This window comes from Entelurus aequoreus, linkage group LG03, assembly GCF_033978785.1.
Source record: "Entelurus aequoreus isolate RoL-2023_Sb linkage group LG03, RoL_Eaeq_v1.1, whole genome shotgun sequence".
NCBI classification, from domain to species: Eukaryota; Metazoa; Chordata; class Actinopteri; order Syngnathiformes; family Syngnathidae; genus Entelurus; species Entelurus aequoreus.
The window spans coordinates 32,859,657-32,871,785 of record NC_084733.1 but is presented as its reverse complement, the minus strand read 5'-3'; the positions used below and the strand labels follow the sequence as shown (position 1 = coordinate 32,871,785).

Sequence of the window (12,129 nt, the reverse complement as noted above, 5' to 3'; positions counted from 1 at the left end):
AGATTTCCTACCTGTACTTGAATTTATGTAATATTGAAACAAATATATTTAATAATAAAGACAAATAAATAAAGTTTGATTAAAAAAAAAAGAAAAAGTTTTACACGAAATTATAAATATAATAAATAATAAATAAATACAATTCTGCCTCGGGCCCCAATTTATTTTTTTATTTTCAAACTTCCTGTAAAAAAACCCTACACCTGTGCTTGAATTTCTGAATTATTAGAGATATATTTCATAATAAAAACAATTCAGGTTGATTAAAAAAGTATAAAATAGGTTTCACATAAATAAAAAAAGGCTCAAAATGTAATTCTGCTGGAGGCCCCAATTTAGCAAGGCCCTGCTTGCAACCAAGACTGGAAGAGTTGCAGAGAGGAACAAATGTCAGCTTCATGATAGAAAGCAAGTTGTGTTAAAAGTAGTGAAAGATATTTAAAATTAACACACCTGTTAAAGTTGCAAAAGGTAAAATTTCCCTAACCTTTTGTGAGAAGTGCATGTATTATTTTTTACTTTTAAATTAAAATAGCCAAATTTGATTTATAATGAACATTTTAGCCTATCAATCACATTTCAGCATCATTGTAACCCACTAAAAAGTCAACAGTCAAATCTCAGACTATATTTCCATCCTTTCCACTCTTATGGTTTAGGTCGGTGGCCGTCTCAGCCAATCAGAGCCTCGCAAAGGGCAATTGACATCGTAGCCCCGCCCCCAGGACACCTGTAACCCAATCGCAGGCGCCGTCACAGGTAAAACCGTCCTCAATTTTCCTGAGCAATAACCCCCCTCCTCCTCCCAAAAAAAGCTAGTCGAGCCGACAAAACCCGTTCTGCTCCGTCAGGGACACGTTGTTTGTTGCCGCTGCCCTCATCCAAACGTTCGCGGCGGAGTTTTTCCACGCTTAAAGAAGACGGATCGGATTTTCAGTCCCAACTAGAAAGTCCAGTTCGACCGACCGAGATGTCACAGGAGCATGACAAGTAAGTTGTCGCTGGACTCGCCACTTTTCTCGCCCTCACAACAAACAGCTTCACACTATAACAACAAAAAAGACGCACTTTATTTCTACTTTTCTGGACTTTTACATCGTATTTTTACAGTGGAGTTTATAAACGTCCATTTTTTTTTTGCTGCTTTTGTTTGATTATTTTTTAACTTTCGCCCTGCAACGCATTTTTTTTTAAATCTAGCTTGAGGAATATTTAAATTTTATGAACGTAAGTTTTGATCTTTATTCCATAACCTGGCTGTCACTCATGGGGTCCACCTGTCATGTCGGTGCCTGCACAGGTGGATTAACACCTGTCGTGACAGCACAGGCGCCTGTTAGAATATTCATCATAATACAAATAAAAAGACTCTCCTGTGAGAGTGATGGGTGTTATTTTTTTTTCTTCTTTTTTTTTTTTTTTTCCATTTTGAGATGTTTGATTTTGCCTGGAGCACTCACAGTTGGAGTCTATATATGTGTTTAGTCCTAATGATGTTTGTTCAGGAATAAACAGCAGATAGGTGATGTCAGTCTCACATTGTCCTAGAGAATGTCATATCTTTTACTTTCCTGCATGCAAATAATAATTGTGTTTCCTCCATGAGGTCATAATTTTTTTACCTTTTTTTGTTATTGTTTTTAGGGCAATGCGAGGAGACTTTTGAGGGGAATGAAATAGTACACCTGTAAGGCGTTGGCTCTAGTTTAACAATGTAAGCAAGCGTAGGGGCTGTTTGAGGTTTTTAGTTGATTTTCCTCCACATTTGCTCACAAAATTTGTCCAAGGGAGGTTTTTAAAAATCCGACAAAATCATACAAAAAAACCCCATGGATTCAATTTCCCTATATTGCACCCAAATAAAGCTTCTTATCAGGTTGCGGTTTAAGAAAGGGACAATTAGATCTAGGATTACTATAATTATCACTTTGCATTGACCATTGAGAGTGGAAAAGTCTGCATTTGTTGTAGATACTCAGCATAGAAACTGAGCCACATTATCATTTGTTGTTTGTGTTCAGCTCAACACCCAGAATGGAACTACGGTTCCTTTCTGGGACTTCAAATATCTCATATTAAACTTAATATTGTACTTCTAGCATTTTTGATTAAAACAGTTTTGGCCTCATTATTAAAATTAACTAAAGTTTTCAATGCCAGTGAAAACAAACATGAAGTTCAACACTCAGAAGCATTGAAACTGCACGGACTTGAGTATTTCGTGGTGCAACCGGCAGGGGGGATTGTGTTTACAAAGCTGCCGAGACAAAGACAAAAGCACATCGAAACTTATTTTCCTCCGCAAGCGCGTTGCCTTATGAAAACAGAAGGAAGGTAAGAATGTGGCCGGGTCAGGCGCGTCACCCGGTGGTTGTCTTCTGGGCCAATGATGAAGCGTTCGGCGGCGCCCAAGTTGCCACACTGGATGAGCCTGTAGAGCATCTTTACTCAAAGCGCATCGGCCGTTTCGCGACCGAGATTTGTTGCACAATCCCAGAAGAGCCTGAACAACTGGTCCTGCAGATAAAGAACTCATTCTTGAGTTCAGTGACAAGGCCGTGATTGTTTTTTTGTGAAACCCTCAAGAAGATTTCGTCTTCGTAATAATTTTTTGTTAAATATAATTGTAAATGCTATATATCAGGGCTGTGAGTTCAGTTCCAAATTTGGGAGACAAACGTTTTTGGAGCAAATTCCTAAAAACACTAGAGTGCTTCTGTTATATAGAGGAACTTGGACCACTGTAAACACTTTGGCAGATCCCTCCAATGACATTTTAACCTTGCTAGCAACCATAAAACAATGGGGTCCAAACTTGTGATTTACATAACTGAAGTGTTTCTCAGGGTACCCCTTGAAGTCCTCCCCTTTTTGGAAGTTACACTTTTTTTTCCCCGTAATGGTATGACACAACCTACCGATCTCAGGGCGGACACTCTATCCACTAGGAGATACCTGGAGCTAAAGTCATAGAGAAGTTTATTAAGCACAAAAATTACAACTAAAGTGGTGAAGGTGTATTTTTATTTGCACTTTAATTAATTATAAATAATCATAATATTTGTTTCCTAACTAAACTGTCAATAAAATCATTTATTTTAGCGCTGCATAATTGTATGTGAATTTATTTTTCATCAGTTTTTATGAGTGCCTTCTTATGCAGTATATATGGTTAGTATTTATTTTGTAATCAACCTGACCTAAGCCTTGATAATGTTTGTGATTAACACATGGTTTTATATCATTTGACAAGGTTCTTCCTGTTAAACTGTAAGTAGGTTAGACATAATTATTGAATATCATTAAACTCAAGAGTATTATTACTAATTCCGTGTTATTATTTGAGTAGGCCTAAGGCACCTCTGTAGTGGAAAAGTTGAGCCCCGGAGTCCAAAAGGTTAAGAACCCCTGGTATGGAGGAACTTGGACCACTTTAAACACATTGGCAGATCCTTGCATTGATATTTTAACCTTGCTAGCAAACATAGAACAATAGGGTCCAAACTGGTGTTTTACCTAACTGAGGCGTTCCTTGAGGCACCCCTTTAAACATTTTTTTCCCATAATGTGAGTTATGTACTAAGGTGTTGCTGTAGCTTGTTTACTTCAGATGCAGTCTGTAGTCATTTGTTCAACTTCTTTAGTTCCACAAGGTTCTGTATTAGGTCCTCTCTTTTTCATCACTTGGGCTGTTCGCTTGGTGGCCCGCGAGTTCCGTTAAAATAAAACTTGTGAGAGAGACTCTTCTTAAATAAATGAGAAACACCAGAGTGCTGTCATAGAGATGACAGTTGACCAGGTTTTTTGCAGAAGTTCCTTAAAAACAGCAGAGCGCTCCGGTAAATCTGACAAAATAAATAGTCTATAATCAAATGTCTATGCTGGTTCTCAGGAATATACAAAATAAGACAAAAAATTAAGTGAGAAGTCCGCTCCCCTGATCCTTAGCTTTCTGGAAATGTGGACCCCAAAACAATTGAGTTGAATATCCCTGATTAATGTCAGTATCAATAGTTACTGACTCAGAGTGCATGAAAAAGTGGAAAGAAAGATCTATCCACAAATGTACACCACATGGTCATTTGTTTACAAATCTATTGCACAACACAGCTGCAACAGAACCAATGTTGTCAAAGCGGTGAAGCACAAACTGGATTTGTTGTGGTTTGTGAGGCCCCTTGAGGCACTTGTAATTAGGGGCTATATAAATAAATTGTTATTGATGGATTGATTGATTGATTGGCTATTTAGCCAGCATTAAAACCCTTTGATTTCCTTTGATAAACAGCAGTATGAGTTTCACTCCAAGTGATGATGCAGCATACATAGCTGCTGCCATCTTGTGGAGTTAATAAAAACAACATTGAGAGGTTGCCTGCAGCCACAGCTGTTAATGCAGATGATGTTTGACTTGGTTTTAATTAGAGACCCTGGCGGTTATTTGCTTCTGTCAACTTGAATCCAGCTGCATCCTCCAAGCAGCATTATTCAGCCCAATACAACACTGGCATTCAAACAGGAGTTAAGAACATTCAGAAGACATATCCTCCCCATTGAAAAATAATGTTGTCTTGTTCTCATCACAATCATCTTTTTATTCAACAGCAAGCGTGCTGTCCTGGTCTTGCAGAATGACCCCAACTATGGTGCCCAACGTCGCTCTTTCACCACGGAGGATGAAGCCTGGAAATCGTTCCTGGAGAACCCACTTACAGCTGCCACCAAGGCCATGATGAGCATCAACGGGGACGAAGACAGTGCCGCCGCTCTAGGCCTGCTCTACGACTACTACAAGGTACAATAGCGGTGCTTCGCGACTAATAACCGAGACTTGATAGTCACTATGAATATAGGAGATGTGTTAGAAAACGCTATTGTGGGAGTGTGCAAAGGTCTTTGTGGCAGCATTCATTTTGAAAACCGAAAATGGTGAGCTTTCTCCATGAACCAGGAAGTAGCGGCTAGATAACAAGCACAAAATATAAACAATAGTGCATGTGTACAGTTGGAAGCATGTCACATTTTGGTGTGTTTCTGCATCCTGGAGTCCAAAATATTAAGGCCCTATTGTGCTACATCCTCCTAGCTAGCAAACACAGAAACAAATTGCTTGGATTTTACTGACGCCACGTCCGAGTCACATCCTCCCCTTTTAAATATGCGTGGTGGTCAAGCTAGCGCTGTTTTTTTAATGGGTACTCGTAGGCGCCATTTAGCCTTTCTCGAAGAAGAAATGCCCGATGCTTGAGTTGTTTTCGGCTGTACAAATTGTTCAAATCACGAAAGGGATAGACATTTCTTCAGAGTTCCTCGAGAGGTAATCAAAAATGTAGGAAGAGTGCAAGATTCTACGAAACTACGACAAGAAAAACATGCAGCTCACACTCCAGTCCAAGGGAGCAGAGTCTAAGAATGCATGAGTTTGCAGTGATCACTTCGATAAAGGTTTGTTTGATATACTTTTAACTGTAATTATATCCCATGTAAGTATTATCTTGATATTATTTGTATTTCTTAAATACATTTTTGCTTACGAGTGTTTCTAAAAGCACCAACTTGCCGAGTCTAAATAATAGAAAGCAAATGTGAGCAAGACCGAAAAGAGTTAAGCTTTTACCAAAGGCAGCAATCATAAATTAAGCTTTCAGCACATACACAATGTTGACATCTATAGTTATATTTTGATAAAGACGAGGAAAACATGCTACTCGTAAATGGCGCATGTGACAGCAACAAACATGGCATGTTAGACGTAAAGTTAAATCATGAAATGTAACCTTACCCAAGCAAAAACGATGCATATTTACCCGGAAGAGTCTTGATACCAATTTCCTTGACCCAGCCACACACAAAGAAGTTGTAGACCTCCGTGCCTTTCCACGTTTTCATCTGTTTTGTTGTGTAGAATGATGTCTGGAGCTCAATATTTCGATATGTCTAGAAACGTGACCGATGTATAATCCTTGATATCAATCAACAAATAATTTTTGTTAAAGTATAGGGCTCTACTCCATTGCCTATTTTGATTTTTTGCTCGTGTGTGCTTTTTGCAGGAAGTCTTAAGTCTCTTTTGTACTCTGATAGTTAGCTTGGTTGACCACGACTGGTTTTCACTTCCGGGAAGAAGTCACGTGTGGATATATGTATAGTACTGGGGATGTTTTGATGAGGGTTTTGTACTGCCGATTCAGATACCGATCATATATGAGTTAGATCAGCCGATGCCAATACCGATCACATGTATTAACTGTTTTTTAAATTTATTGAGTCCTATTGACAGTTTGACAAAATCAACTTAGACTGGCTGACTTAATCTGACCAATCTAAGTCTAAGACTAGATCTGACCAATCTAAGTCTATGAGCATGAACTGATGAAGCCTGGATGAGAGGCGAAATGTCTTCTAAGACAAACCAAACAGTCCAGTTGATATCGATTGAATGCCCTGAGATTACAATGACCTGGATGAATGAGAATATCCATAGACAACATTTTAACTAGTTCTTTAGTCTCTACATACATGCAATATATACATGCAAACAAACAATTGTTGGCGCAAAACAAAGTCACCTCAAAAGTAAACAATAACTAAACAAAATAAGAAAAACTACTATATACTACTGTTTACTGTAAATATTTTGTTTTTTGCACTCAAAGTCCTTCTGTGTCCAATGGCTGTTATTCCCAGAGTTACCAAAAATGCCATAAAAATATTTTGAGACAGTAAAAATATCATTATTATTATCTTAAAGAAGCGGCTCCACACTGTGTATGGAGACACATCATTAGCTGCTAGCCGCTTGTCAGCCGGACTAAAGATAAATACAGTGTCATCCTAAGGGGAATTGCGTTTGTGATCGACATTAAAAGTCATTAATCAGCAATGGCAATCATGTCATTTTTCACGAAAATCTGCCAATTATAGTTACAAAATGTCAATAATGTTTATAACAGTATATTAGATCCCAAGTTCTATTTTGAAATCTTGACGAAACAACGATTGATAAAAGTAGAGAAGTTTGTTGCTATGATAATCACCTTGTTAATTTCACAATATGGCTGACAGGCATATAGGTAGCGTCCAGGAGTGCAAGTTTCTTGGCTCATGCTGCAGCTCCGACGACACAATCACTGTGGACTCAAACTCAAATAAGCGTGCAGACTTTTGAGGTGGCGGTGGAGCAGGTTAAACGCCCAACCCCTGCTTTAGGCTTTACCGAAACAACACGCAAAGAGCGTCTCGCAACATCTGTGAGGTAGAGCCAGGACGGACATGTAACTGAAGACAGCAGCTTGATGTGATGTGGTCAGATGCTCAGCGGCTGTGTTTACCCTCCTATACAGGTGCCCAGGGAAAAAAGAACAATAGCCCAGAACAAGCCTGATGCTTTGGTCTCTGATGTGGATCCCAACAAAAGGTAAGGGTCACAATGTATAACAGCAGTGGGCTACCATGGAGGGGCTGTAGCATTCTCTGTGTCTAGGTAGAGGACAACCCGGAGTAAATCACGGAGGATGTTATGTTCTCAATATGAGTGAAATAACTAGGAGATTGCAATAAAACATATTCCTTAGCTAAGTGGTGCCATTTTTTTGTCTGTGAGGGCCAAAGTTAAAATAGGTGGCAATTAGCCACCTATTCATGTTGAACGTGTATGAATATGTATTACATTTGGGAAGCCACCCGTTGGTAGGCCAAGGGAAAATACCCATATTTAGGCACCCCTGCCATAGCTGCTGGACTGTTACTTAATGACTTTGCTTTATTCATAACCATTATGTTAAAATTAACATCATAGCGCCTCCCTCCTGTCTGCTATCACGCTGCATCTCTCCAGGTCACTGCTGTGTGTGTGTGTGTGTGTGTGTGTGTGTGTGTGTGTGTGTGTGTGTGTGTGTGTGTGTGTGTGTGTGTGTGTGTGTGTGTGTGTGTGTGTGTGTGTGTGTGTGTGTGTGACCGAAAGAAAAGCTTTGACTCGCTGAGGTAGAAGTCATTCAGAAAACAACTTCACATTCAGTAATATGTTTATGCAATGATAATGTCTGGATTTACTACATATTTGGTCTTTGACATGTCACTTCAGATCTCAGTGTGATGTAGGGAGATACTGTTTGAATACTAAAAAATAGGGATGTCCCGGTCCGATATTGACATTGGTCCGATATGAGAAAAAAAACAAGTATGGGAAGATATAGGCTTATATCCAAAATCTCCCTTTACTTGTGTAAAACTGGATAGCCGGTTAACATTTAAATGTCCTCCAATAAGCACCCAAGGTTGGTCTTTTCTTGTATTTTAGGCAAGTCATTTACAAAGGGTAAAGATGGTAGCTAAGCACGCAAACCAGACATACAGTCGTGGTCAAAAGTTGACCACGACTGTATAGAACATAATGTCATGGCTGTCTTGAGTTTCCAATAATTTCTACAACTCTTATTTTTTTGTGATAGAGTGATTGGAGCACATACAGTACTTGTTTGTCACAAAAAATATTCATGAAGTTTGGTTCTTTTATTAATTTATTATGGGTCTACTGAAAATGTGACCAAATCTGCTGGGTCAAAAGTATACATACAGCAATGTTAATATTTGGTTACATGTCCCTTGGCAAGTTTCACTGCAATAAGGCGCTTTTGGTAGCCATCCACAAGCTTCTGGCAAGCTTTTGGTTGAATTTTTGACCATTCCTCTTGACAAAATTGGTGCAGTTCAGCTAAATGTGTTGGTTTTCTGACATGGACTTGTTTCTTCAGCATTGTCCACACGTTTAAGTCAGGACTTTGGGAAGGCCATTCTAAAAACTTAATTCTAGCCTGATTTAGCCATTCCTTTACCACTTTTGACATGTGTTTGGGGTCATTGTCCTGTTGGAACACCCAACTGCGCCCAAGACCCAACCTCCAAGCTGAGGATTTTATGTTCTCCAAACATATTGCTGGGTATTGTGGCCAAACAGCTACATTTTTGTTTCATCTGACATCACATGGACAAAGATAAGGAGGAAAGTTATGTGGTCAGATGAAACACAAATTCAGCTGTTTGGCCACAATACCCAGCAATATGTTTGGAGGAGAAAAGGTGAGGCCTTTAATCCCAGGAACACCATTCCTACCTTCAAGCATGGTGGTGGTGGTAGTATTATGCTCTGGGCCTGTTTTGCTGCTAATGGAACTGGTGATTTACAGAGAGTAAATGGGACAATGAAAAAGGAGGATTATCTCCAAATCCTTCAGGACAACCTAAAATCATCAGCCCGGAGGTTGGGTCTTGGGCGCAGTTGGGTGTTCCTAAAGGACAATGACCCCAAACACACTCAAGACAGCCATGACATTATGTTCTTTACAAGTGTATGTAAACTTTTGACCACAACTGTACATAAAAAAAAGTACCCATGCATGTCACACACACACTAGGTGTGGCAAAATTATAAGTGACCTTAATTGAACAATATTTCAGTCTAAAACATAATAAACATGTATCAAATATTTATAGTTGCATATTACTTACAGATAAAGTCTCCACGGCAGAAGTGTATTGGAAAGTATCCAGAAACAAAGGCGTCCGCATCATTCAATATACTGCATCATAAGGTCTATTACATTAATTATTCTGACCACTAGGTGTCACCAAAAAAAAGATCACTTTAACAGCTAAATCTGTCATAAGGCTTGTGTTTATCATACGTACCATAGTTCTTTGATTGAGTTTTAAGATAAGATCTGTGTCTAGGCTAATTGTTATGCTTTAAGTTGCAAGAAAAAAAACTCCGTCACAATGAACCCCATAAGATCCGCTCAAAATATCTGGTCTTACTCGCCAGTATTAGCTTATAGCGAGAGATCGACATAACTTTCTTTTTCCAAGCATGGGAAGGAAGAAAGTGAGTGTGAAGGACAGTGCTGAGAAGAAGAGGCAAATGATAATCATTTAATTAAAGAAATAAATCATTAAAAACATAAATGATAATGATAAATGGGTTGTACTTGTATAGCGCTTTTCTACCTTCAAGGTACTCAAAGCGCTTTGACAGTATTTCCACATTTACCCATTCACACACACATTCACACACTGATGGCGGGAGCTGCCATGCAAGGCGCTACCAGCAGCCATCAGAGGCAAAGGGGGAAGTGTCTTGCCCAAGGACACAACGGATGTGACTAGGAAGGTAGAAGGCGGGAATTGAACCCCAGTAACCAGCAACACTCCGATTGCTGGCACAGCCACTCTACCAACTTCGCCACGCCGTCCATGACAGTGTGTAGCTGATATCTAAACATTCTTAAAAAGTTAAAGTGCCAATGATTGTCACACACACACCAGGTGTGGCGAAATTATTCTCTGCATTTGACCCATCACTCTTGATCACCCTCTGGGAAGTGAGGGGAGCAGTGGGCAGCAGCGGTGGCCGCGCCCGGGAATAATTTTGGTGATTTAACCCCCAATTCCAACCCTTGATGCTGAGTTGTATTGTCTTTCATATTTATTTTATTTAATCTTTTTTTTATGTAAAAGTTAGTTTTGGTTTTTAAAAAGGCACAGTAGGTGTTAAAATGGTGCTGTTTTGGGGGGAGCCAAGGACCAATTAAATCATATGCTGATATCGTATTAATATTTGTATTTGCCAATACCCGTATCGGAAGTGAAAAAGTTGTATTGGGACACCCCTACCAAAAAGCTTTTTACTTTGTGTAGACACCAGCTTCAGACGGGACATCCCATGCCCTCCCTCTCAGAGACAGGCATGGAGAACAGGATTCAGGTCCTCAAGGGGCCCTTCAATATTCTCCAGCTAGCCCCAGACAAGAGGACCCAGTTCCCATCACCAGGTAGGTCCACTCATGTCAGTCTTGCCTCCTCCACCCAGAAACCATCTGACTCTTGTGTGTGTTTCCTGTCAGACACGACCGTCACAGTGTCCATCGCCGCCCTGCAGAATTACCCGACCGTCAAGACGGAGGTGCCCCTCCACGGTTTGACCGTGCCGAGCAGTTGCGCTGAAACTGACAACCATGTGGGCGTCTTCGACCGCCCTCAGCTCGCCCACAATTCGGTCCAGTTCAGCCCCGCCACGCAATCCCGCACGCCCCCGGACTCCACCTTCTCAGAGAGTTTCAAGGACAGTTCCCAGGAGGTGAGTGTTTCCATCCAATGCCTTCCTCTTACAGAATCCCGTTATTGCACCTTCCTTGAGAAAAAAAGAAAACCCCACCAACCCCTCCTCTCTTCAGCGCTCTCAGATCAAACAATAGCACTTTTACCTGATCCCATGGTGGAGCCAACGGTGGGCTCAGCCTCCCTTGGTTTTATTTGAACACGGCCAAATAGCGGCCAGTGTGTTATTATGCTATTGTCTCAGCTACACAATAAAGTGCTGTGCTGTTCTCCTACAATGGCCAAAGCCTTTCCTCTATCCCCTTTCGCTTTGCTACCTTGGAGGGGATTTACCGCAGAAAAGAGTAACCTAACTAAACACTTTGGGGGTGGGGGGGACATGGAGACATTTGCGCTCAAAGAAATGACAATAAAAAGAGTCAATTAATTAACCAAACGAAAACTCTGACTGGAGGACGCAATCGCACAATTCTACTTTTTGAAAATGTTCCTTATCTTTAATACACTATATTGCTAAAAGTATTTGGCCACCTGCCTTGACTCACAAATGAACTTGAAAGGCCATCCCATTCTTAACCCAAAGGGTTCAATATGATGTCAGTCCACCTTTCGCAGCTATTACAGCTTCAACTCTTCTAGGAAGGCTGTCCACAAGGTTGCAGAGTGTGTTTATAGGAATTTTTGACCATTCTTCCAAAAGCGCATTGGTGAGGTCACACACTGATGTTGGTCTAGAAGGCCTGGCTCTCAGTCTCCGTTCTAATTCATCCCAAAGGTGTTCTATCGGGTTCAGGTCAGAACTCTGTGCAGGCCAGTCAAGTTCATCCACACCAGACTCTGTCATCCATGTCTTTATGGACCTTGCTTTGTGCACTGGTGCACAGTCATGTTGAAAGAGGAAGGGGCCCGCTCCAAACTGTTCCCACAAGGTTGGGAGCATGGAATTGTCCAAAATGTTTTGGTATCCTGGAGCATTCAAAGTTCCTTTCATTGGAATTACAGGGCCAAACCCAACTC

At 40.4% G+C, this 12,129-nt stretch overlaps 1 protein-coding gene across 4 annotated transcripts in view; it reads left to right on the top strand.

Moving 5' to 3' along the window:
• The window catches only part of grhl1 (grainyhead-like transcription factor 1), a 73,252-nt gene that overhangs the window by 35,433 nt on the left and 25,690 nt on the right, over positions 1-12,129 (top strand). For 2 of the 4 annotated variants that reach the window (XM_062041648.1, XM_062041646.1), the window contains exons 1-5: positions 789-990; positions 4,606-4,795; positions 7,344-7,417; positions 10,693-10,826; positions 10,899-11,131. In XM_062041648.1, the coding sequence (XP_061897632.1) occupies positions 971-990; positions 4,606-4,795; positions 7,344-7,417; positions 10,693-10,826; positions 10,899-11,131 (651 nt within the window). In that variant the 5' untranslated portion in view covers positions 789-970. Of the gene's footprint in view, positions 1-659; positions 760-788; positions 991-4,605; positions 4,796-7,343; positions 7,418-10,692; positions 10,827-10,898; positions 11,132-12,129 lie in introns of those variants that run through there. The other 2 variants (XM_062041645.1, XM_062041644.1) reach the window with 2 other exon arrangements.